At 44.5% G+C, this 27,528-nt stretch overlaps 1 protein-coding gene across 33 annotated transcripts in view; it reads right to left on the bottom strand.

Annotated features, from left to right (window-relative positions):
• Kcnma1 (potassium calcium-activated channel subfamily M alpha 1) overlaps positions 1 to 27,528 on the bottom strand; it is a 709,897-nt gene that overhangs the window by 193,724 nt on the left and 488,645 nt on the right. For all 33 annotated transcript variants that reach the window (XM_028879652.2, XM_028879686.2, XM_028879668.2 and 30 more), the window contains exons 10-14: positions 17,306 to 17,416; positions 15,386 to 15,491; positions 12,601 to 12,683; positions 8,565 to 8,634; positions 1,833 to 1,988 (exon numbers count right to left, since the gene is read on the bottom strand). In XM_028879652.2, coding sequence (XP_028735485.1) covers positions 1,833 to 1,988; positions 8,565 to 8,634; positions 12,601 to 12,683; positions 15,386 to 15,491; positions 17,306 to 17,416 — 526 coding nt within the window. The remainder of the gene's footprint in view (positions 1 to 1,832; positions 1,989 to 8,564; positions 8,635 to 12,600; positions 12,684 to 15,385; positions 15,492 to 17,305; positions 17,417 to 27,528) is intronic.

Raw genomic sequence — 27,528 nt, 5'->3', positions numbered from 1 at the left:
AGTGAGACTGTCCTTACTCTAAATTTTATAATGTAGGAAAGGAAGTCATGTTATTTGTAGGCTATGCCCTTAGCAAATTCTAACACAAAGACCACCTCTATGTCAAAAGGTCAGATCCAGAGAGCTGCCTCCATACATGGCAGAGCTGGCCCTGAACAGAAATAATGCAGTAATATAACCCTGGGAGGGAAATGTGTTTTCAGTTATACCAGGGCCGGGTCCAGCCTTTCCCACAGGCTCTTCCTAAATAGGAACTTGGCAATGGGATTAGTAGAGCTGGAAGGGACGTCCTTGGCTTTAGAGGTGAGGCCCGTCAGGGTCCCGAGGAAAGTCAGGCAGAAGTTCTCTCTGCTGGTAATAACACTGAAGAATCAGTGTCACATCCATTTTATTAATTTTCTTGACAGGCAGATCCAGTTACCATGCAGGCACCACAAAATCAAAACATACGCATGTCAAGTGGCCCCATCTGTGGCGGGGCTCTGCCAAGGCCCATGTCACATCAACGCAAGGAAGCAGAACCCAGTTCCTCAGACCACGTGCTGGGTCCTGTGAGCAAGCCTCTGCTGGAAGAAAACCGCCAGCACTCCATTGAAAGAGCCAGGGCTGCTCTCTTGGTGACAGTTTGTTAACCTAGGTCTGGACTCCTTGGATTGGATTGAACAGACGAGTCCTGGGAGACATCTGGCTACATCTGGCTTTGGTGCCCCATCCCCAAACACAGCCACAAAGACCTCCCTGCTACTTTCATTTCTCTGCACTCAGTTTTGTCTAGGCAGGACAAAAGCAGCCTGGATTAAAGAAGACATTTAGAGGCACAGAGTGACTTTGTTTGTAAGTGGGTTTGAACTTGAAGTTCTGCTGAGCTGAGGTCTATGGGTACAGAATAAACACTAGAGAACATACTTTATTTAACTCGAGATGTTATTCATCATGAGCACTGCTACAGTTATGGAAGTAAGTCCAAGACAAGTTATTCTTTATGTCATACTATGAGAACTACCTATTGGCTAAATAATGCCAATGACATGGGTACAAAGGACAGAGGCCTGACACATGCCAGCTCTAAGTAATACAATTCATGGATGTTGTGTGTTTCCTTGATTGCCCACACTCCAGAAGCTTGCTTAGTTGGGCACCTAGACTCACAGAGGCACCCAAGGCCCTGGGCCCTGGAGAACAGAGTAAGTTCATTCTCCCTCCCTGAGTTGGTCCAGCAGCCATCTGGAGACTAGGAGCGGCTGCCCAGTGAGCTCTGACAGGGAGATGAACACATCCAGACTGCACGTCTCTTGGGGTGAAGAGTCGGTTCCTCTTCTCTCTCTCCATTCAAATAACCATGGCATGTCAGCCTTTCTGGCCTCCTTGATTGTGCAGAAGTAAATAAATGAATTATGTTGTTGGGGTTTGGGCTTCAGCACAAACACATGGTCTGCATTTCTCCACACAGTGAGAGGTCCACCAGCCACTTGATATAAAAGAGGAAAATGATAATTCTTTTCTTTAGGCACTCCGGTGCCATATGGAATGTATATAAATCATATTTTTGTTTTAACAGCGGAGGCTTTGTTGATAGATAAACATGTGGTTTATCTAAAAAAAAGAGAGGATTGTGCTTTGAACAATCATTTAATGGCCACGGATGTGCCAAATAAAAATAAAAACATAATTTTGAAAGGAGCTGGCCTCGTTCCCAAATCTGTAACAAGGAATTTCTCCTCAACCAGAGAAGTTAAAGCCCGCCGATCTGTTTTGAGTTTAAGCTGTGCTCTACTCAACCCCACGACAAATGGAATCCTAGGCTAATGTGCTCTAATAGGACAAGACGTTACCTTTATGAATGACCTCATAGAGAAGAGGTTGGCAAGCATTGTGGAGAGGCCTTGAGCCAGACAGCTCTGGGCTATGAAACCCAACTTGAGCTCCGCGAGGCATATTGCGTCATCACCCTCTTTCCAATTCCAGCTGGGGATGTTGAGCAGATGGGCCTGTGGGAATAACAAGAGGTATGAGACCCTGTTCTGCTCCTTGTCTGAGTGTCTGAAATCTCCTCTGGGAACTGCTGCACTGTCCAAGGACACTGGGTCATCCAAACTCATCCTTTCTTCCCTCTGCCTGGGTCTGAGGCCCGGCACTAGGTTCTCCAATTCTGTTCAACAGACTGCGGCCCCTTGGCAACCTTACTTCTTCTACACTCACCAGGCCCACATCCTCCTCTCAAGTTTGTTATTTAGCCAGATTCAACCCAGAGAGGATTTTTCTCTTGTGAGACACACCAGCCCCTGTTATTAAGAAGTCCAGTTAGCTTGTTTTTAAAGTGGTTCTCAAGTAGTATCAGATTGCCAGATGTCTGTGTCTCTGTACTCTTGGATTTCTTTCCTTCCTTCTCAATACTCTAGACCAACGGCACCCCAAACTTGAGTGGGTACCTGCGCGCCCTGTAATATGTACAAAACCACAGGTTCTTGGCCCCACCCTGCTAAGTTTCTGCCTGACTAGATCTGGGGTGGAGCTGGAGAGTAGAACCCGCAACTCTACAAATGGGAGGTAATGTTGCTTCTCTGGAAGCCACTGTGCAGGGAACATTCCTCTAACTCGTCACGGGGTAGACCTCCTGCAGTTTCTTGCAGATGGACTGTCTGATGCCACCGTGACATCAGACCCCAACTTGCAGACCTAGAAGCACATTCTTACCATTATTTGCCAGTGGCATGCGTGACAGAGTGAGTGAAAAGGTTGAAATTCAGGAAGTTCTCTAGTGTTTGGGGATTTACAAAGAGCAATAACAACAGAAGATAGTTACAAGGCTTGAAGGTCAGGAATAGCTTATGTTTAAAACATCAATTATATAAATTTGAAACAAGGTGACAGATCCGTGTGTGTGTGTGTGTGTGTGTGTGTGTGTGTGTGTGTGTGTGTGTGTGTGTCAGAGAAAGAGAGAGCAGGACATAGCATTTAAGGGTGGGTAACTCAAACCTCAATTAGAGGCCATGGAATACATGACACAGAAATCCCAAGTCTGCTTCTTACAAACAGTCTCCAGAGCAAAGGAAATGAACCTTTTATTTTATGTGAACAGACCACATTCATTCCACAGGATTTGATCCAGTTTTAACAGTCAAAATCGAAGAGGGAAAGTGACCAATTGAATAACGGCCAGAGAAAAAGGATGAAGACAAGAGAAGGTGAGTGTTCTGCAAAATGATCTTTTGAGAACCAGTAAGAAGAGCCAGCAATCTCCAAGATTCAGGGGACACCATCCTCAGGGAGGGAGAATAGTCATCACATCTGAATGGCTCAGGTACTGCTATGTCAAGATTAGTTTTGCTCTATTCTGTTCTTAGAGCCAGAATAGGATTGGCCTGGCTTATAATAAAAGGCTTTCTTTTATTGTAAGCAGAGGGGTTTGGCTTGTTTGACAAAGGAGCTTTCTAAGGATGAAATATGTCTAAAAAAATCAAGATGGCTGCTTTACAAATCAGCAAAAACAACAAAAAAGCACAAGGTCTAGCTGGGCAGCATTGGCACATGCCTTTAATCCTAGTACCCAGGAGGCAGAACCAGGTAGATCTCTATGAGTTGAAGACCAGCCTGTTCTATAGAGTGAGATCCAGGACAGGCACCAAAACTACATGGAAATACCCTGTCTCAAAAAACAACAACAACAAAATCACAAGGTCTTTATCCCTAAGACTTAGTATTTTTCCAAGATGCTAGAGTAAATCATGCTTTGTACAGCACGTCGACCTAGAGTCCTTCTAAATCCTTGTACATACCTAGGCTTTAGATTTCTCCCTGTGCATCAGCAAACAGGAGCAGCAAAAGAGCCTCCCCTTCCCTTTCAGAACAACAGAGGCCAGTGCAATAGAAGAAGGGAAGATCCCATTGTAGAAACAAAGAACAGAGTCCAGGCCTCCTTGCTCTGCTTGGAGAAGTCCTACTCTTGTGAAATGCCTGCTTGCAAAATCCACCTCTGTGACAGTCTCCAGTCCCAAGCCAGCAGTGGTTACTGCTGGAAGTGATGATTGCTTGATCCCTAACCAGAGTATGGTTCAAACGGGCCTGTGTGGGAGCCACAGAGGAGTGTGATTTGTGTGGAGCTGAGTACCACAGGGTCTTCTACACATCACACACTCAATGCCAACAGATAGCCCCACCCTCTTTCCTATTTCTCTCCCCCATTCTTTCCTGGCTTAAGACATCAGCTTTTTTTCATTTTACTTCCCTGGCATGGTATAAAAAAAATGTTTATCTGTGTGGAGAACTACTCATATGAGAAGAATGATAAATTACATCCAAGTAATGAACTTGTGTGTGACAAGAGATTTGGGTGGTCTAGTCCCCAGAGAGAGAGAGAGACCGCATAACCTCCATGGCATCTTCAAACAATTGAAGCTTTGCAGAAAGTCTGCCCTATCTCCATGCCATGCAAAATATAGAGGTGGATCTCTCTTACATGTGGCATGTAAGCCTTGGGTCTCTCATGTCCCATGTAGAAAGTCCTGTTCATTTCCAACTCCCACTGCCTCCTCTCTTGGCCACTGTATTTTCTCCAGCCATGGGGCAGGAAGTGAGGTTGAAGTGTAATGGCCAAGAGCAAAGGCTGTGTGCATGAAGCCAAAAGAGGATACTGACCCAGGAACTCAAATTTTGGAAACTTCACCCTCTTTGAGAAAAGTTTGGTGTGTTGAAAAAATGCCAGCATTTCCACACAGGAATCTAGAGGCAAATTCTTTCTAAGTTGGCAAAGAGAAAAAACAGGTCCAACATTAATCATACCCTCCCCCTCCATTTATGCTACTGGACCACCTTTCACTTCATGGAGAAAGACTTTGAAAATGTGCCATCCTAGGAAGGCAGGAGAAATGAATTCTGGTCACACTTCCTTCTCTTACTACATATTTAGCCTTGAAGAAATACTATGGAAAAAAAATACAGTGAAGTCTAACAATGGACTTGGTAGTTTGCATCTTCAATCAATGTCCACTAAAGGACTATATGCTAACAGCTTCATCCCCAGGGTAGTATTCTCTTAGGAGGAAGTGGAACCTTTGGGAAGTAGAATTTAACAGAGGGTCTTTGGGTTGTTGAGATCATGGCCTTCCAAGAGGCCTGCAGGACACCAGTCAGCCTTATCTTTCTCTGTTTGAGGGGTATGAACTGATTCATTGTTTTCCACCAGTCTCTCCCAGAATGGCGTATTGCCTCATCACAAGCCTACAAAAACAAGGCCAACCCATCATGTCCCAAAGCCTCATTGCTAGAATGACAGAAAGCTTCCTGTGATGATTTATGCCATCAACTTGACAGACTCTAGACTCATCTAGGAGATGGGCTTCAGGGCATGCCTGTGAAGGATTATCTTCATTCTGTTAATTAAGGTTGGAAGACCCACCCACTGTGGGTGACGCCATTCCCCGGTTGGAATCCTGGACTGTGTAAGTGGAGAAAGGGAGTTGGGTAACTGTGTGTATTCATCTCTCTACTTCCTGATTGTGGATGTGACATACTTATGCTACTTTAGACTCCTTGTAGCTTGACCTCCTCTCTCTGATAGATTGCGCCCTGAGCTGTGAGCTGAAACAAAACCCCCTTCATGTAGGTGCTTTAGTCAGAGTATCTTATAGATACAGGAAATTCTACAAAGGCAGTGATGAACACAACTATGTCTCATATGCCAGCAGAGACAATGAGGATGCTCAAAGACCTGGTGTCTGTGACAGAGACTTGGTTTCCAGATCAGTGACAAGAAGCTTGGAAAATAAAAAAGCCATAACAAGTGAGTTATTATGAATGATGCTTTTTTTTCCAGTGGGCCATGCATCATTCTGTCTTTGAAGAGCTTTAAACCATTTACCCACATGTCAGCCAACACACTCTTCCTTCTTCATTCAGAGATGGCCAGATTTTAAAAGTTCTCTCTGTGAAACATAGCCACTGTAAAGAGACCCATTTTGGAAAGCACCACCCTTCCCCCAGGAACCACAGTTTGGTTCTGCGGGCTCCTGTCCCATTTAAATAGAAGGTGGCAGTTGGCTATCCTGTCCTAGTTTGCTGGCTGCTGAGTGATGGTGATTTGTGCTCGCCAGAGTTGATCTGCCTAGGCTAGAGCTTTGACTCCTGCTAGTCTGAAGTTACCCTGGGATGCTAAAATGCACAGATGGCCCAATGAGGACTAAATGAGGTAATGGATGTCAAGGCTCTTTCAAACTCATAAAACAGGACACAAATGTCTGTAATTGTTATGATGACAAACTCAAGGCCAGCGGTTTCCCTGCATCCCTCTAGGCTCTAGAATATCACCCTCATTACAGCATGGGAGTTTGACATTGTTTTTATTTCAAGCCTGGCGTCCAATTGTGGGAGCCGTTACCCGCTCCAGAATATGTTCTCGGTGGCATGGTTTTCACACAAACATCAGGTCTTTCCTAAGTGCCTGCATAAGTGGGTGAAGTTCTATGGGCATCTCAGAGGAGTGCAGAGAAAAAGCCATGAGAAGAACAAGATGAAGGAAGAGAAGAAGTATGTGTGAGAGGGGTAGGTGACCTTAAACAACTGCAAAGCTACATAGCAGGGGAAAGGACTGTCTATTCAAAAACCTACTAAGAATGATCTAAAACATAAAAACAAGAGGACACCCATTCTAAAAGGGAGATGTAAAATAACAGAGGAAAATGCCCTTTGTCAAAGTTCTCTGTCACTGTATCCTTACTAATCTAACAGTGTTCTGAAAATGATTTTGCCTGATCCAGAAACCCAAGCAGAATGAGTAGGGCGGTTCTAAACAAGATGTGTTTTAAGCAAATAATAATGGGTCTGTTGATGTCTTCAACACAGTGTCTGAATGATGGTACTGGAAAATCTGTCTAAGATATTTGGTGGCTGTCCTCATGTGAATACTGACCAGGTACCATCTGGCTCTGAGGCCAAACAAGTTGCTTTGAGTTTGACAAGATCTACACAGCAGAGATGCTCTTTAATTTCTTGAAGATGCTACATCAGCACCCGTTGGAAAGAGAAGAAAAGGAACTGACATCTCTTTCTAAACATACAACATTAATTTTCCTCTTCAGTCTAAATTCAGCCAAAAATCTAAACAATCGCTTAAAGCACTCCCACACTAAATGAAATTTCAGATCACAAATGAAAGAAGGAGTGTTCCTTGCGGCAGGAGCTGTCACCAGTCACAGCCTCGCTAATGAAATTCACCTCCACCTACAGAGGCTGCCGTCAAGAACTTCTCCGGGTTGATGCCTCTGAGTTACCAATAGCCCCCTTATCTCAACCTTGAGTTTTCAGAGACAAAACAGAGGAGTCAACTGCGATGCCCACACCAAACCCACTGACTGGAGAGTAACAGAGTTTCCAATAGAGCCACCTGCCGAGGGCTGGGCAATGGTTGGCATTGGGCAGCAGTTCCAAGCAGTGGGCCAGTCGTTGACAGCAGGACCCACTCAGCAATGGCCTCTGATGGGCCTCCACACAGCAAAATGGGCCAGCACTTGCCAGCAATTAAGAAATAATGGCATGGTGCTGGTGGCATTTGGCAGCATGGGATTTTCTCAGGGACACCTGATGGCTTGTTTTGTAGAGAATATGGCCTATAAGATGGGGTATGCTGTCACACATAACCCTGCAGGGAGCTATTTCTGTTCAGACAGGACACCTGGCCCCAGGTACTGAGAAGCCTCCAGTTTCAAAGCTCCATTAAGAAGATGACTGGTACCATGTCAAGGAGAACAAGATGCTACCTTCCCTCCTCCAAAGCTGTCTAGAGTTCAACCACCAGCCAAGTGAAGGAGTGATGCCTTTGCACAAGAGATCTCCAGTTCTGTCTCAATGGGAGGTAATTACAACAGCAACACTAACCCTCCTGTTTGCCTTCTTTTTAACCAGACCCCACTGGAAGCTGCAACACCAGGAACATGGCTGTAAGTATAATCTTTGGATAGACTACCACTTCCCCAAATGGAACTGGGCAGACTCCCATTCTGAATTTGAGGATAATGTCATGCTCTGCCTTCTCTGCTCAACTTGGTCACACAGAGAGAAATCCTATCCCTTATCTGGCACACTCTCTACACCTTACTGGATCGGTCTCTAAGGACACAAAATCAGATTTTATCTTCCCAGTTATCCTACCCCTTGAGTAGCAGAAAGAGTGTTAATTATAGAGTAGGTATTCAATAGTTATTGACTGAATAGCTGCAGGACATAGAAATGCATGTTGTTGGAACTTAGGTATGGACAGGATCTAAGAACATATCAATATTTCTGAACCAAAGGGTTCAATAGCTTCTTCCTGAGTGGATGAATTAGTACAAGAAGGCGACAAAGACACTTCCTCTCAATAACCCACCACAAAAAAAGAAGTTGATTACCCTGAAGAAATGTCCTAGGGAGAAGGGGCATTTTAACCATTGCACATTCTCTGCCAGACCTGGGTGCATGCATACATGTGTGCTTACATGCATATATGTGTATGTGAGGCTGTATGAAGAGAGAGAAGGGACTGGGGCCCAAGTTCTGAGGATGGCTTCAGGCCTGGAAGTCTCACCACCTACCTTGTTATGATACTGCAGCATCTGAGTTATGATCCTGATTTTCGGGTGGTAGTTCTTTATGGAGATCACTCTGAAAAAGAAAGAACCAGAACTGAAGCAGGCTCTGTGTGACGCACAGAGTATGATGGAGGAGGAGTCATTTGACTAGGCAACCTTGCCCAAGTTGGCAACCAGGGCCATCCAGGGGGCTGTGTTCAAAGAAAGAATGTGCTCTCCTCACCATACCCATTGGTGGCATGAAAAACAAGTGACAAAGGACCCACTGGTATATATTCCAGGCATTACAAACACCAGAGACAGGCAGATCAGTAAAGTATACTCTGACCACACCTCTTGAGAGATGGAGACTAGTGATCAGTCTCTAAGGCCAGACTTGACTACAGAGCAAGTTCAAAGCTAGCCTGGGCAACATGAGACTCTGCCTTAAAAACAAACATGAAGGACTCCTGTGATGCCTAGGAGATGGAATATGAACCCGAATGGACTGGAGATGGGAGCTTTTGATGCTTACAGACAGGTAATGTAAGCCTAGACCGTAACTTCTGGAGGTCTGCAGTCTCCCACTCCCCAGCCTAAAAAAAAAAAAAAAGAAAAAAACACCTCTGCTCTGTGTCCAGTTAACAACTTGAGACAATGATGACAGCTCAAACAGGCCACCTGACAAATGGCTCTGATTATCACATACCCTTTGGACATTCTCATAAATGTGATTTTTAAGCAGAACTCTTGGGATATGATCAAGGACTCTGCCTTCCACAGCATAATGAAGATTTGACCACTGGGTCAAGTTAAAAACCAGCACCCTAAATATATGGTGATCTGGTGGGGAAATCTCCTCTGATTGCCCTTGGTCCTTTACCAAGCCTGGATGACCCCACCAGCCAACCTTCCCTGGCATCCCTTCTCCTGTCAATCACACCGCCAAAGCGGAGAAGTAAGGAGCCCATGAATGGAAACACCTGGCTTCCAGCACAGCTATTGTGCTAATGAACTGGGTGACCCTCCGGAAATCCCTGGGCTCTCTGTTCCTGTCTTCTCATCTGGACATTGGGGGCAAAACGGTACCTGCATTGTTTACTTCACAGGCTTGGTATGAGGAGCAAATGGGAGACCAGATGTTAAAATGCTTTGAAATCATTAAAGGTCCTCTCCACGTGTAAGCTATGGTTTTTGTCATTACCAACCCTGTCAGGGGTGACATTGTACATTTCCTTCTGTGACAAGGAAGGCTAGAGAATGGAATTCCAGAGAAAGGCTCACCTCCTAAGCCTCATCAGGAATGCAAGCGCAATTATCACAACCGCCCCCACAAACTTCCCACCAAGCTCTGCTCTTCCCTTTGCCACTTTTCCTGCAGAACTGGAAAGAAGGCAATCAGACAGCAGCTTCATCTGAAGAAACTGCAGCCCGACATGTGGGGAGAGGAGTCCCGAGAAAGCCTCTCTGCACACATTCACCCTGAGCTTTGCACCGGAAGAACTTCCTGTCAGTTTTGAGCGAGTGTCATGTTGGCCTCTGCTGTCTGTCTCTCAATGCAGCCCACAACACCAGCCAGCTTTCTGCATTAGCTCATTTCAAATGGCTCTTTGACATTTTAATTTCAAAAGCAGCAGATTGGTCTCATTAATCTGAGGAGGAATATACAAATAAGAGAAAAGCTGACCCCACATTTAACCCTGAGTCTCCCACTCCCTTTTGGATCTTCCACTGATTCTCCTATCTTACATGCCTAACAGCCCTCTGTGCCCAGTGAGTTCTATACCTTGCCATCCCATCATTCTCCCTGACACCTACGTGTGTTCACATTAACCCTTCATCCTCAGTTCCAATAAAATATTACAGTGATGAGAAATGGCCATTTCAAAGTTATCACACATTTCTATTTTTCACCACCGAGGAGAAATAAAAGTACACATGCCAGGAACTTCTCTGTGAAGTCAAAAACAAAAGTTTCGTGCTCCTAGTTTCTTTGTTTGCAATAAAGAAAAAGTTGGAAACTTGTCCCTTGAAGGACAATTTTATCACTTCAAATGACAGGGAAAAAAATGTGTCAAAGGGTAGAAATGCTACTTAGTTCCAAAAATGACAAGGGCTACAATCTTAACTGAAGTGGACCTGTGTGGTCACTTTCCACTGAGGCCTGGTAGGAGGAGATGGGCTTGGGTGTGAATCCAGTTCCCAGTGCATCCTCTTTGCAGCCTGGCAAACCATGTCTTACTAGACTTGATGCACAAATTTCCTTAAAACATGGAACGAAGTCTATTGCCAAAGAAAAGTGACTGGAAGGGGAGAAGATCATGCCAGATGGTTTCTTCCAGACAGAAGGTCCAGATACCGACAGGAAGGCTGGATCAACCTAAATGCATCAGAGGAATTCCTCTGCCTCACTGATGGGAAGTCCATGTAACTGGCGAACACTAATTGAAACCGAGATGAAGTGTTCACAAGCATTGTAAAGACCCAAAGGCAACGTCCCAACTCTCACCTAGGGGTAAATCCTTGAATCCCAGAGAAGCAAGTTACAATTAGCATTTGGGCTATGTGTGGTCCAAACGACAGCTATTCACTATTAAGTAAGAGCTGTTGGGAATACAGTGGAAATGAAGTATTTCACTTACTTCAGGCTCTCTCTAGAAGGTTCTCTTTATTATCTTCCCCTACTTTAAGTGACTATTCTGCAATTTTTACCAGAGAAAAAAACAAAATCTAAAAGGATTTTAGCTAATGAGAGCAAAATGTTTGGACTTTTCGGTCATTTTCTAGATATAAGATATGATGACAGGTCTGTGGGAAGAACAATAGCTAAAGGAAACTTTTTTCTGAAATAAGAGTAAATTAAGGTCTTTAGAGTCAGGGTTAAAACTTAGCCTTTGCGAGGCCTAGTCCATGTGTAGAAAAGGCATTAACTATTAGTGTTCTAGATTTGTTTCTCCCCAAACCATGATCTGTTTCAAAACAAACAAACATGAATAGTGGGGACTTGGATCCATCTAGGATTAAGAAATAATCTATATAACTCAATATCTCAGAGATACACAGTAATGTCAAAATCACTGAAGACCACTCATCTCATCTCCGGAAACTGAGACAAGCTAATTAACCAATGGCTTTCAGAGCAATAATAATCAACCTGATGTAGACAGGCTAGGGACGTACTAACAAGGGGGTTCTTAGCCTCAGCTATTGGCATTTTGGGTTTCTAGATAGGGATTGTGCTACCCATTGTAGGAAGTTTGGCAGCATTCCTGGCTTCTCTCCACTGGATCCCAGCAAGACCACCTGCTAGTTGTTTCAAATGCAAAGATGTTGAACATGTTGAAAAATACCTCCTGGAGGTGCTTTAAGATCCTCCCCCAGTAAAGACATCTTGGGTCCAATTCCTTTCAGATAACATAATTTTTTAAAAAATGAAAATTTAAGATTTTATGGATATGAATCTGGGGTGGAGGGGGTCATGTAACACCACTTGAAGGCAGAAGTCAGCATTGAGTGTTGTTCCTTAAATGTGGATCACCTTGGCTTTTTGAGACAGGTCTCTCGGTGACTTGGAACTCACCCCATTAGGCTAGGCAAGGTGGCCTGTGAGTTCCATGGATCTGCTTGTCTGATTCCTAGGATTCAAGTGTGCCCCTATGTCTCAGGTTTTAAAATTGGTTCTGGGGTTTAAACTCACATCCCTCCACTTACACCATGGCACATTACCAACTGACTCATCTCCCCAGCCCTGAGAGTAGGGCACTTTAACTTTGACCTGGACCTATCTTTCCTTTTCTAGTTCTTTCTCTAGGAATCTGAAATCCAAGAGCAACTCTGAGCATTAGTCATGCCATCTGCTAACTCGGAACTTCCTGTTGGTGATACCCTGTATGTCAACACTCTCTTCAGCTCCACCAGCTGCAGACAGCAGCCATTGTTGACTGGTTATGAAGGAAATATGGTCCACAGAGACAGTCCTCTGCAAACCCAAAAGAGGGTGCATGTAAGCTATTGGGAGACCAATCCTGGACGTTCCTCAGCACCTGATTCCCTAAGTTACCTCATGATGTTGGAGGCATCTTCTGCATCCGGGTCAGCGCAGTACTTATTGGCAAGGATCAGGCACGCATCTGCTGACTCTATCTGAGAGACCAAAAGGAAAAATCATAACAAACACAAACATATAAATAGACTCAACTGCAGTCTCTCTTTGTTGAAAGCATTTAGAGAACCTGGTATTTTGCAAGGAAAGGACAAAAAAATCTTTAAAAAAAAAAAAAAAAAGTTTTGTCAAATGTGTAGGTTGCAGGTCAGATCTTTCTTATAGGATAAACATTCCAGTGTAAACCTGCGTAATGATACTCTTCATTTGGCCTGGCCAGGCATATTTGCCAAAGTCCTTCAAGTTCACTTAATTAAGCCATTCAATCTCATTCCCACTTCCTCTTTCCACTGTCTGTACAATCATCCTCATTTTTCCAGCCAGGAAATACAAGTCGCTGGGTTAAACCCCTTCCCTCAGGTTAGGATGTGGACAAAAACAATTGCAGAGTCAGCAACATAGATGGGATCGTCAAGGGGCTGGAGAGAGGACTCCATGATTAAGAACACTTGTTACCCTTGCAGAAGACAGAAGGTCCATTCCCAGCACCCATGTGGTAGCTCACAACCACTGAAAACTTCAGTTCCAGGGCATCTGACTCCCTCTTCTGGCCTGTAGGCTTCAGGCCACAGGAAGTACACATACATGAATGCAGGTAAAACACTCATATACATCAAATTAAAATAAGTAAATCTTTTTTAAAAATCCTTCATCAGACCTTATGCACATTTTCATTATGTGTATCCCAAGAAGAAACTGGAGCCTTAAGTAGACAACGGCTCAATGCTGTTTACTGTTCGTTACTACTCAGGTATTCAAAAGACAAATAATTCATATAAATGAAATGATTCTTTGCAGATGGATCCAAAAGGCAAACCTACTGACTTATCTTAATGTGAGCCAAAAGGGAGTTTTTGTTCCTTAGAGGGACCATGAGCATGATGTGCTAATAATTACTTGCATTTAAATTAGGCCTGTGAACAAGAGCCATTTTCTCTGTCCTTATGACTTGGGTCATGTCTGGATAAAATTAAGATGAACTAGCTACATAAGCATGAGAATTCGCATGCTGACCTGGGTCTGCAAGTCTCCTGCTCACAATGTTGTACTTACTAGATTGTTCCAGCATTCAGTAGGAGGGCCGTGGTTCTCTCCCTGGTGTGTCACACATTGTCTCTTGATTTCTTTAGCAATGTAAAGAATTCACACAAATCCTTCTGTATTTTCAATGTTTGCTGTTACAGCAATTACGGAACTCTTTGGTGACCACAGTTAGCATTTAAACTTCCGTGGGTTCACACAGTATTAATAAACTGCCACTGGCACACAAATGTTGCACACACTCACAAAAACTGCATTAAATGAATGAAGTAGCAGATGTCAGCTCACTTTCTTTTCTAAAGCTGTGTGCCTTTCTTTTCTAAAGTCTTGCTTGTGCTTTATGAGAAGATGCCAGTTCAGAAGAGTCCACGAAGAACACTGTTAGCTTATTACCAAATGATGTGAAGTCTGGGTTTTTTGTTTTTGTTTTTGTTTTTTTTTTGGAAATAGGAAGCCCAAATGTTTTATAGCTTTGTGTAATTTTCTTTTCTAACATTTCTCTCAGACATAATTAATGGATTTGAAAGCTATACTGAGTTCCATTAGATGGAAACTAATCATTTGTGATGTTACATTGTACATGACTTTTTATCCATTCAACTTTAATATTTTTTACTTTTATTTATTATAGAGTGGAGTATAGAAATCACCCACTATTATAGAGCTGGAGTTATTCTGTATGTTTGAGTCCAGTAGTATGCTTTATGAAATTGGGCGGACCAGAGTTTGGTGTATACATTTTACTATTATAAGAGTTTCTTGGTTGGTTGCTCTCTTGATTAGCACAAAGTGTCTCTCTTTGTTTCTCCTGGTTAATTTTAGTTTGAGGTCCATTTTTCGGGATAGTAGGATACTGGCACCTGCTTGCTTCCTGCTCCCATTCGCTTAGGATGGTTCTTCTATCTTTTCACTTTAAGGAGGTGGCTCTCTTTGAAAGCTAGATGAGTTTTGTGTAGACAACAGAAAGATGGTTTGTTTCTTAACACAGTCACCTACTTTGTGTCCTTTGACTGAAGATCTGAGGCTCATACCTCATATTTCAAGTTGTGATTGAAAAGTGTGGTTATTGCTGTCACTTTGTTCTTCTTTCTGCTGTTTGTGTTCTTAGTCCTACTTGGTGTTTCAGTAATTGCAGCTTCATTTTTTTCTTTCTATGGCTTCTTGCAAATGCCTATTCCTCTTTCATTTGTGAGTGTGTGTGTGTGTGTGTGTGTGTGTGTGTGTGTGTGTGTGTGTATACACATTAAAATGAGAGGACAATTTGTGGGAATTGGTTCTCTCCTTCCACCAAGTAGGTCCTGGAGCTCACACTCAAGACAACAGGCTTTGCATCAAGTACCTTTACCCACTGACCCATGGGGATGAGATAGCCCCAATATAACATTTGAGTCCTACTTTGGGAGTGGCTGATTTAGAAGAAAATAGAGAAGTATATTCTATATTAATACTAACATAAATGTGAAATACTTGTAGATGGTCTAATGTGGACAAGCAGAGCAAGGTCCTGGGGCCAATGAAAGAATGTACTGGGGTTAGTGACATCTGAGTTATCTAGTTAACAGGTTAGAAGATGGCTCTTGGCTGCCTTGGGAATCATGGCCCCAACCCTCCAGAAAAAGTAAAAACATTTATTTCTCCTTACCTTGACTCTGGCAAGATCATGTGGATTGAGGACAGAACCCTGATAAAATTCCACCTGAGTAAAATGTCGTTTGAACAGAGCCTCAAGCTCAAGGTTTGGGGAGATGCTGTATAGACAGATAAGAAACAACTGTTAAAACAATACAGTGGCGATCTCAGACTCTGTGGCTCCCTTGGTTTAAGTTTCCACATAAAGACCTGAACAAAGGCCCTAACCTTCTGAGAAACCTCCTTCCCTGCCCTAAATAAAAGACTCATATTTAAGAGAAGTAAACACCATTGAAAACCAAACCCAGAAGTCTCTGGCCTTACAAAGGTTGGGGCTGATGTGGTAAAGTCTCTTCTTCATTGTTACCACTAGAAAAGACAGAGCTGTGGCATCAATGTGATTGGTCATTATATATGTCAACTTGACTGGGCCACCTTGGAAGGGTCGGATGAAGGTGATTTCCAGGTATGTCAATCTGGAGATGGCAGATTGTGGGACTGGCCAGCCTCCAGAATTGAGGGAGCTAATGTCTTACCAAGAGTCTTTCTCCATATAGGGTGGGTACTGCCCATGAGTAAATGGATTTATATGGAGAGATCTGTCCTTAAGTCAACTGTACAGCCCAATCAGGTTTTCCTTCACAATAAGGAGCTGACATTTACTGAATATTTTCTGCATGCCTAACTGGGCTCTGCACAGTTCACATAAATTGATTCGTTTCATTCCTTTTTTTGGTTGTTGTTGTTTTGTTTTGTTTTGTTTTGTTTTTTGTTTTTTCGAGACAGGGTTTCTCTGTGTAGTCTTGATGCCTGTCCTGAATCTCACTCTGTAGATGACCAGGCTAGCCTCGAACTCACATAGATCTGCCTGGCTTTGTCTCCTGAGTGCTGGGATTAAAGGCATGTGCCACCACTGCCCAGTGATTCATTTCATTCTTACAACACCCCAAGGAGACAGAATATCTCCTCTGTTCACGGGCATGGAAGCTGAGGCATAGGGAAGTAACTTGCCCAGCCAGTCATTGGTTAAGTCAGGATTCAGGTTAAAGATGCACTTGGCACTATGTCTATGGATTAAATGAACATCCACCTACACAGAGCCAGCCTCAGGCACCACACAGAGACTCAGTGTAACAACAGTGTTAATATGCCTAATACACTGCGAGATAGTTAATACTGCCAACTGGATGGGATCTAGAGTCACCTAGGAGACCAACCTCTGAACATTTATGTGAAGGATTATCTAGATTGGATTAAGTGAGGTAGAAAGATTCATTCTGAATGTGGCAGCACCATTTTTTAGCCTGGGGCCCAAAATAAATACAAAAGGAGAAAACAGACTGAGCAGCACCAGCACTCACCTCTCCCTGCTTCCTGCATGCAGACTCAAGGCGAGCTGCTGCCTCACGCTTTTAATGCCATGATTCCCATGCCTCTATGGACCCTCAAACTGCAAGCGGAAGTCAACCATTCTCTCTTTAAGTCCCTCTTGTCCCATGTTTTGTTACCCTGCTTCCTCTCATCTTGCATGGTCCCTCTGCTGCCTTGGGAAACTATCCACACCATCATATTCACTATCCCACACCAGCACGGCAGACACACCTGATTGCACAGGTCCACCCTGATCATGGGACAAAAACGATGACTTGGATCCTAGCGAATTTCACTGTTAGGTATTTCAGAAAGAAACTCAGATATGGTCCCAGACCACTTCACTGGAGTCGGCTTCCAACCCTGGACTAGGATGTTGCTTCACCCTCCAAGGGTTCCAAACCAAACTGTGGAAAAATTACCTCTTACCTAAGGAGTCAGCAGGAGCCAATTCTCAACCACCGCCATCTCCACCACACCTACAGACACTCAGACAGAAGCACATGGTTGGCCAGAGGCCCTAGTGACAGCAGTGGGAGTGCAGTGGGGTGGAGAGTCTTACTTGTGAAGAAAGACGATCTCCACGTTGACATCATCCCGGTCCTTGTGCAGAAAGTCCTTCAGGAAGTTAGAGACACTCTCCAGAGTGATGTGGCCACAGACTACAATGTGCCTGTATAGGAGAGGCCAGTTAGTTCCAGTCAGACCCAGGGACACGACCCCACATCCTGATCCCTGACAAGGCAGGAGAAGTGAGGCGGCTGCAAGGGGAACATCTCTCTCCACTCTCAGCCCCTGTCAACCCAGTGCCCATCCCCAGTGGGTCATGAGGCAAAGCGATGGCGCTAACAGTTGCTCAGAGGCTCCTGGACAGAAAAAAAAGCATATGGCTGCTCACCTGATGCTGCACAAAATCCTATTAAAAGCCCAGCCACTTGGCCAAGTGGTTTTATGCATTTAACAATAAGTGGCATTATGCTTGTGCTTAAATGCTACATTATCAAGTCCCTTGCAGATTCCTATCTCTCCCTTTCTGCCCACAAAGCGTCCTCCTGGGAGATTTACCGCAGCAGTCTTGGTTTATGACATACAGCTTATCAGGTAATGAGATAACAAATCTTGCTGAAACGATGATTTTGTGTGTAAGAAAGCGGACTTTTATCAGGGTGGCTAATGTGCGGCTTGACACGTTATAGGCTCGGCTGGCCATAAGCAGTAAAAAGGAAATTTTGCATTTTTCTGCCATAACTTCTCCCACAATGGGGGCATGTAACACTTTACAGTAAGTGAGCATTACTCAGGGCTAAATGGAGATGGGATGCCCATGGAATGGAAGATCAAGCTGCCTGCTGTGGCTGGGTTCCCAGAGGACTGCTGCCTCAAGGTGCTTGGGACTTCCCCTGAGAGCCAAACTAATTCACCTGAAGACCTTACAACAGGCAGAAGCCAGGGAGACATGAATGTGAACATGCTAGCTTTGTTCTAGGCTGCCTCTGACTTTTGTTTCTAGAAATAGCAGCTCATCCTCAGGAAATGAGATCCTTTTCCAGAACATTTAAGACCTCCAGCCTCTCCAAGAGCTTTTCTTCCTGAAACAATGTGACCTTAGCGTCAGACCATCCTGGGCTCACTTACACTGGCTTCACACTGCTCAGTCACAAGACCATGCTCTGAGAATTGGCCTCAAGAACAAAATCAGCTCGGCTGCGCAGCTACAAGCATCAGCTTCTAGCAAGGACACTGTGCTAACTGGCCCAACTCCCACCACCCCACCCTTCAGGCTGACAGAGGGTAGATCTCTAATGTGTTTTAAGACTGGGCCAGGTGGTGAACATGCCGTAAGGCAGTTTCCCAGGAAAACTTCAGAAGGCCCAAGTCCTTTACCCTTTATAATTGCTCTGTTCACACTGTAATATGGCAGAAAGCTCATTGGCTGGAGGCAGCTTATAATAGGAGGCAGTGATGATGGTTTATGCAATGTCCCATTAGACGTCATTACAAGAGCCTGCCCTTTCGTGGCAATTTGGTGCTCCACTAAGTATGTGAGAATAATGCAGTAAACTCATTGGGGAAAAGATAATGGTGCAGAACAAAGAGTAAATCAATAATATGCACGATGCAGTTAATAATATGACCATTATGGACTGTTATTGTTACGGTGGTGCACTTAGCGATCAGGCAAGCCATGGTCATGAAGGGGAAGGAAGAGCGGCAGTAGAGCGTCAGAACATGATCATATCGCCCCCTCAACAGCATCGGCTGGGGTGTGGGGGGAGGGAGTCACTTAGCCACTCACCCACATTTCATGCCCAAAGCCCTGTATCACTAGCCCCTTCCGACTCTAAGGCTGTAAAATACACTGTATATCTGAATTCATGAAATAAACAGACTACTTGGACTTTCACAGTTTTTCTCATATCTCAAAATGTTTCTTGTGGTAGAAGCAGATTTACGGACAAAGCATAAGTAAGTATGCATGTTCTGAATGAGTTGTATGATTCTGAGTTGGCAAGCATGTCCACAAAGTGAGCGAGAAAGAGGATTTTCCTCCTGACCTGAACTCCACACAAATGACAAAGGTGTTACCTGGTGCATTCTAACATGAAGACACCAGGATGAAGAAAGTGCCGACAGGAATCCAACTTGTGGGGGTCTCTACAGCTGATGTCTTGGGTGAAAGAGCAAGCCAGATAAGCAAGAACCCAAGTAGCCTGCTGTGATGCCAAAGAGAGGCGATCCCAGACAAGCTACTTCTTCTAGTCTACAGAAGGAGAAGCTGAGAGGTCAATCCCAGCCAGCCAGCCAGCCAGCCAGCCAGCCTCTGCATCAGATATTGCAAATTTCCAAGTTCTACACTGGCATATCCCTGGTTATGATTCACAGACAGACTCAAATGAATGGTGGCTTGAGACAGCTGAACACTCACCCTTCCTGTTCTGTACGCAAAGGATGGAGTGAGCATCTGACAGCATGCCCCCTCCCCTCCCCTCCCCCTCCCCCGCCCCGTTGCTGGTGGCTGCTCTGAAATCATTCATCCTAAGAGACTAAGAGAGAGATGTGTGAAGTGGAAAGGGAGGAGACGAGCACCCTCCCACCCCCAGCGCATCACCCTTGAATCAAAGGTTCAGCCAGCTGATTTATTCAGCCTTAGAAAATGTCAGGGTTCTATTATTTGAAAGTGTGTCGGGTACATATAAAATATATTCCAATGCAATCAATATTATCCCTTAAGCCTTTAATTAGCTTCCACTTCTCTTAAGAAGTAGACAAATGCTGGCAGGGGAGAGGAAGGGGTAAAAAGATTGACTGTTTTTGTTTTTTTTTTTTTCATTTGGTGCTAGCTGTCCGATACCATGCTAGACAATTGAAAATATATATCTTTTAGCTACAGCATGATTTCTGGGGTGGAGAACAGTCCTTATCAAAAACGGAAGAAAAAAATCTTCCTTCAACGTAATTGGTATTTTTGCTCAGAAAAAAAAAGGGGGGGGGGTTGTCAGGGGGAAGGAGATTGATTGAAAGCAGATTGCCTTTTTGCCCAGGGAGAGTTATTAGGTACATTATCGTGGCAACCTTGAAGAAGCCATATTGTTCCAATCTGCCCTGTATCTGATTTGAAGATTTACAGCCTCCCCGTTTTGTGCCAATAATCATTTCCCTCCATTTTGTTTTCCATACAATGGAAGTTATCAGGGAGCCTACATATTGAAAATGTTTGGATGTCGTCAGAATTGATGGATGGTGAGATGTTGCCTCTCGAGCCCTGTGGCAGCATTGGAAGATCAGCCATGGCGGCCCATGTCTGAGGAAGCCTCCGATGCCCTATGGGAGCATGAGGAAAAGATGGCAAATGGTGAAAACACTTGAAAATCCCTCAGGCAGTAGTTTAGGGGAGGATATTGTTTCAGGAAGAAAAAAAAGTCACATATTTATTATCTCATCTATTCAAAATATGACTGAAAATATTTTATGATGAGAGCAGAGGACGGGCTCCGTGGAGGCAGCGAATATTCATGGGACATGATTGAGGAAGGTCAAAAGATCCCTGTCCAAAACGATCTCTGCTGACTTCCACAACGCCTACAGACCTGCTGGGTAAGATTCATACTCTGATGTCAGACACTAACTAATTAAATAGTCTCAGACAGGTCTCACCAATTTTTCATTTTAGGAGCAGCATTCAGAGCTTTAGAGGCACTGAAAAAAGCCCTTGATTCATGAGATTGTCTCCAAGATTTCCTTAGGTAGATAATACACAGATGGGCCCAGCCAAGGAGCTCGCTGTCAGCATTCTAACATGGTAGGGATGTAGTAGGATGTGGCTGATATAATTCCATCTAATCCTCAAACAACTTCATGCTCTTACCATAGCATCTCTTTAGATATCCCCTCTAAAGCTGTTTCTTTGAGAGGCATTGCTGATGCTCACAGGAAGTAAAAGGAACTGACCCAGGATGTAGTCTAGGTGTGAGATTCTAAAGCTCATGGAGATGAAGCTGATAGGTAAGGATTTCTGCTACCTCTCAGCTTCTGCTCCCTCAAGACAGACAGGGTTGGTCATTGTGTGGTAGAGGAGGTATTGTAGGAGTTCTTGGAGGTTCAGAGAGTTTTGTTATGGGAATGGGGTGGACAGAGACGAACTTAAGACATCACAGTTTCTCAGCATCTGTAGACTAGCCTACACCTGATCAGTTGGCCCAGAGGGCTCAAGGAGACAAAAACTCAGTAACACAGAACTCACCAACAGCACTGTTCATCGGCTCTAAACTACACTTCAACCTTAGTAGTACAGTTTGACAAGCCAAGGGGCTACAAAGGAATGGAAATATCTGTACCAGATTTGCTCTCCTGTGGAGCTGAGAATTCTCCCCCCCAGCCCCCAGCCCAGGAATCTGAAGGATAATAAAGAGATGGCCCATTTACAGAAAGTGCTAGTTAAGATAAGCCATTTTTATCTTCAGCTCCAGCCTCTTTTGAGCCCAATGTTAATCTATATGTCTGGATTCTATGTGGTCTGGCCACTTGGACTGTGAAGACAGACAACAGATCTAAATCGATGACCATTTCTATTCTAATCTGATGAGATTTGGGGGGTGGGACAAAGCTTTATTGAGTTTGATGAGCAGATTATTTCTGAGACAAAGGTAACATAAACATAAGCTCATCTCAGATGTAAAAGGAAGTATCTTAAATATTAACACACTGGTAGCAAATGGAACTTGGTGGAAGGAAGTCATTTATCCAGGACTGGTGCCCAGTAAGGGCTCCAAGCAGTGGTTAATTAGGGATGGGTAGCATAGGTAGGATGTGGAACAACTAGGGCATCTCATGGTTGAGCATGACTTCATAATAAAAGACCAATGTGTGACTACAGTGAACTCTCAGGGGTAACTGAGACATTGCCACTCACTTATGCCATGGGCTCATCATCACCAAACATTTATGTCTGCACTCCCCCTACCCCTAGCACTTCCACCCCTAGAATGTGGTTACACAAGTTCTCCCCAGTCACTCTACTTCCACTGTGGTGGTGGGCCAGGATGGCCACCATTGCTGAGTGAGTGGCAAGCTGTAGCAGAAGTCAATTCCATGCCTGTGTTCTAGGGTGTCCTCACGGCAAGAGTCTTAAGAGGAGGACAGGGCTTTTCAAGGCTCGGGTGATGCGGCACCAGGGAGTCACTGAGTGAGTTTAGTTCCATGACAACCAAAATCTACATACTTTCTATACATACCAGGTCGTATTTCTGAGGGCCAACCACCTTTGAAACATTGCACATTTCACCATGACAGGGTGTTGGGAATAGGCCCCCACTCACATTTCCGAGTGTATCTTAGCTTCACAGTGTCTATGGCACATGCGTAGTCTAAAGCCCACATTCACCTGACAAGGAATCAGGTTCAGCCATTTGTGCAAGGTGAGTACTCACCAAGGGCAGAACAGCCCCCTCCATCGGATGCCTTCTAAGAACCAGCAGCATCTAAGGCTGTGGAAAGGTCCTTGGCTGGGGACCAAGAGACCAGGAAGCAGGTCTGTGTGACCTGGAGCCAGTCATCACAAAAGAAAGAGGTTGCCTAGGCCTTACCCGCCAGTCCCTCAGGAATCCCTACAGGGTATTAGTTCCCTGCTGATACTCTAGTACTTGTCATTTTATCTTGTCTAGACGTCTGCAATTGCTTCCTGATTGATTTTCTTGTTTACTCTCTCCACCTCCCCAAGTCTTCCAAACAGACTGAGGCAAACCTGACCGCAATCAGGTCTCCCAAGGTCGAGGAGGTCTTCGAGCTCTCCTCAGCAGGGCCTCGCACCAAGAAGATAGTGTAAAATGCCTGGCTTGGGGCTGTTTATTTTTAAAGATACTATATCCATTTTTACTGGAACAAGTATAAAGAACTTAAAAAACCCAGAGCTACCCTGTCACAATAAATCATATAGAGTAAATTGAAAATCCTATACAGCTTTTTCTGAATACATTGCACTCACTTTGTCAAAGAGGTAGATGAAATGTGGCATGTATTGATCTAGATGTCTCTGTGAAACTATAATATTTATATCAAATACATATGCTAGACTCTCTTCTGTCTTTTTGCTGAGCCTTCTAATCATGCCTCTCTCATCCCACCTCCCCCCAGCACCTCCCACCATTAGTAGCCCCTGACGTGAAGTGATTGGATTGTAAGTAGAGCCTGGCATGGAGAATGGGTAGCATTTTATCACACAAGAAGCAGGGCAGTTAGAGACCCAGCCAGCAGCCACATGGTGGCCAGCACTCCAGGCTCAGGTTTGCCCTCCTGGGTTGAACTTGAACTTTACAGGGTCTTCCTGACTCTCAGGCAAGCTGAACTTCATCTGCCACCTCACCCGGTCCTGTCTTACGGCAGCTGGCCCTGATTTGAGTTGGGCCTTCAGACCTGTCTCACTTTAATTCTATCATTCTAGCTCATGACTCCATTGCAAATCGGAAGGATGTCCATCTCCAACTTTCCTTCTTTTTCCTTTACTGAAAACCTGTTGCCAAGAGGCTGTCTTCACTATGGGGCAAGACTGTCACCAACAATCCAAGCAAACTGACTCCAACCTTCAGTCCTTCTCTTTCCATCCTACCCCAGGATCTAGCTCAGCATGCATGAGCATGGCCATTTGCATGTGTGCATACGTGTGTGTGCATATGCATGTACGTACACACACACACACACCATTTGTTTTCAAGACCTATTTGTTGAAAAAAGTATGCTTGGTTTGCACACTAAGCCAGAGCCAACACAGTCAACATTAAACAGCAAACTGCAAAAATGTCTGCCCAATTCAGCCATCTGGAATCTTCTTCCAAATGGGTAAGGGAGCAAAAAAAATGGAAAGAAAACAACAGAGTACTTATCATGACAAAAATCCCAAACCCTGACTATAACCATTTCCTGTTGAGAGAAAGAGGGGAGGAAGAAAGAAAGAAGAAAGGGGGGCGGGTGTCCCAAAGAGGCTTAGGACTAAAATATTCTACTCTTGGCCACATCTACTACTTGCTAATGAGAAAGGAAGGAAATGTGATCTGCCTCCTGGTGAGGAAGGGAAGAGAGCAATTGTCTTCCGCAGCTGTCAACAGGAGTATTCTGGAAAAGGCAGTCTGTTTTACCGCCTCCCTAAATGGAGCAGACAGTGCAGCAAACAGATCCAAACTGCTCAGCAAAGGCACCTTCATGAAGGAGAGCCCCCAAGGTCAGGGAGCAGAGCATTGGACGGCCCAGCAGAGGAGACTAGGGAGCCGCTTCCCAGATCTTTCCACACAAAACTGATGCATTTTGTCGTTTGTAGCTGAGAACTAAGCCAGCCCAGAGGACCTACCATTCCCAAACCAAAATGAGCTCTCCATAATCACAAGACCAGAGTCAGACTCATAGCCTCCGTGGAGTATCAGTCCAAGACTTGTTAGAGTCGGAGAACCTCAACCTAGGCTGGTTCCACCCATCCAGCATACACCATTCCTTCTGTCATCAACATCTCACTTTTAATTACAGGGGTTCTGTTATCTCTAATCAAGTTTCCATATCCAAGCAAGCTTAATGGCTGCTCAAGTTAACCTTCGGCATTGAACCATGCTGATGGAAAATCCCATAATGAACAACCACAAATTTCTGCTTCCTGGATCACAGAGCCTCATCTCTGGCTGGTTTCTGTCCTTCCTTGGAGCTCGCCCTTCAGTTTTCCCCTGGGTTTTGTAAAGTACTCAGGTACCGCCATGGTTAAAAATTGCTTAGCCAACAAAAATCCATTGCTGTTGCCTACAACCAGAGGACCCTAAGGGATAGATTTGTTGACCCTTGCTTCGGTTTCTCATCTAATCTCAAATATCCAGTGTTCAAGTATTAGCACATCACCACCACTTTGCTATTTCTTTTCTCCTTTATTTCCATTCAGAGAGAGGATTCGTATAGGTATACGTACATGTAGGTGTGTGTACACATGGAAGCCAGAGGTTGGCATCAGGTGTCTTCGTCAGTCCCTCCCCACCTTATTTTCTGAGACAAGGTGTTGCTGGAGGGTTTCTCTCCAGGTTCCCCAAGCCCCGAAGTCCCACAATCCACTTATAAAATAATCACTCAGACACTTATATCACTTATAAACTGTATGGCCATGGCAGGCTTCTTGCTAATTGTTCTTTTATCTTAAATTAACCCATTTCTATAAATCTCTACCTTGCCACGTGGCTGGTGGCTTACCAGAGTCTTTACATACTGCTTCTCCTGGCGGTAGCTGCAGTGTCTCCCCCCTCAGCCTTCTGCTTCCCAGAATTCTCCTCTCTCCTTGTCCCACCTACTTCCTGCCTGGCAACCTACTTCCTGCCTGGTCACTGGCCATCAGTGTTTTATTTATATAGAGCAATATCCACAGCAACAAGGTCTCTCACTGAACCTGGAGCTCACAGGTTTGGTTAGGCTAGATGGCTAGTGAATTCCCAGGATCCACCTGTCTCTGAGTCCCCAGCTCTGGGATTATGAATGTGTGCTCCTGTGTCTGGATTTTAAAATATAGGTTCTAGGAATCCAATTCAGGACCTTATCCTTGCACAGCAAACATGCTACCAACTGATCCACTATCTCCAGCCCCAGACAGCCTTATTAAGTAACCTCACAAATTGCACTGATTTTTCCTTGGGTCTCCCCAACACACTCGGCTCTCTGCATTCATTCACCTCATCACTTGGGACTCAGTGACACGTTGCCATTTTAAATAAAGCAGGTTACCTTTGATCTGACCTTCTCCATCTTAGACAACTTTCTGTTCTGATCAGCATGTTTTACCCTTTAGAACAAAGAAGCTTTACCTGCCTCTACCTGCTGCTGCTGGACCTGGACAAACCCAGAGGAAGAGGTAAAAAGACTGATCTCACTCTTTGGGAATAAAGGTGGAGTAGAGAAAGAATGAATCCAAACATGTAAACAGTGTACATTTTTTTCTTTTGGAGGGGTTTTGACATGTGAGGTGAGCCCCAACCCCTCTCCCTACCACACTTGGTAAGTCATGCATCCTATTCCTATATCACATACTGCGGGAATGGCTTTCTCACTGTGATAATCAACTTCATACACCCTTCCTTTATCTCCCACTACACCCAAAGGGTGCTGCCTTAGCTAGCAAAAGCTGCTGGCCAGTCTCTCTGAGCATACTTGACATACATACAGGTGGTCCCCTAAATGGGGTGGTTCCACTTAAAATTTTTCTACTTGACTGGGGCCAAAGGCTACTTGTACAACTAGTCTGCTTAATTTCAGTTAGGCAGTGAACAAGTCACATGGGTTATCCAACACTTTAACAAAGGATCTGTGTTAGATGTCTTGCCCAACTGTAGGCTAATGTGGTGCCTTAAGGTAGGCAAGTCTAAACTAGTATGCTCAGTAGGTAAAGTATATCAAATGCATTTTCTATTTATCATGGGCTTATCAAGATGCAGCACCATCTGAAGTTGAAGAACATCTGTACTGGCATCAGCCTCCACTGAATGCCAGTATCTACAACTCCTTGGGAATCTGGAAGGAGTCACAGACTCCAGAGCCTGTTAAGGCATGACAGGTCAGAGTAGAATACCTGTATGGCCTAGGAAGAAGCAGATTTCCCATATCATTGCCAGGTCCCAGGCCCTCCCAAATCTCTCCACAACCCCCTTTTCCTGGGTTCATTATTAGATTTGTATGATTTTAGGCACACTGGATTTCTGCTGTTACCTCTGCCCTAAACAGCCCCAGTGAGTACATTCAACAATGTGAGTTATCACATGCTTTTAGGAACACTCTCTCTAATGGGCTTCCTGCCTTCATGATTATTTCACACCTTCATGATTTTATTGTACAAAATTCCTGCCAAAAGAGCATTTCACTGGGATGATGTTCCTACACAATCAAGCTCCCATTTAGCTGCCACTGGTTCCTTGGGTAATTCTGATTGGACAAAGTCTAACACACTCTCCAGGAGAGCAACAATCACATTCTCTCACTCATTCTTTTAACCACGGAGCCCAGCACAGTTCCTGGCTCATGGAGGGGTTTGAGTAATTGTTGAGCCAATGTGTTGGAATGGGTGTTTTCCTAAATCTGTTTTGTATGCAAGCTGGCATGACCCTTTGGCATCAGTGAAAATGATCAGAAACCTTCTTAGAATGGCATATGTGTATCTCCGATCTGCCTCCACATCTCCTCATCAGAACGGCACAGAGGAGGGAGAGTAGATGATTTTCCCTGACAACTGGTAACCCACATTCAGAGCAAGCCTCCACAGTTGTGGGGGAGGGAGCAGGC

The sequence above is a fragment of the Peromyscus leucopus genome, chromosome 9, assembly GCF_004664715.2.
Source record: "Peromyscus leucopus breed LL Stock chromosome 9, UCI_PerLeu_2.1, whole genome shotgun sequence".
Lineage (NCBI taxonomy): Eukaryota > Metazoa > Chordata > Mammalia > Rodentia > Cricetidae > Peromyscus > Peromyscus leucopus.
This window is presented reverse-complemented; position numbering and strand designations above follow the sequence as displayed.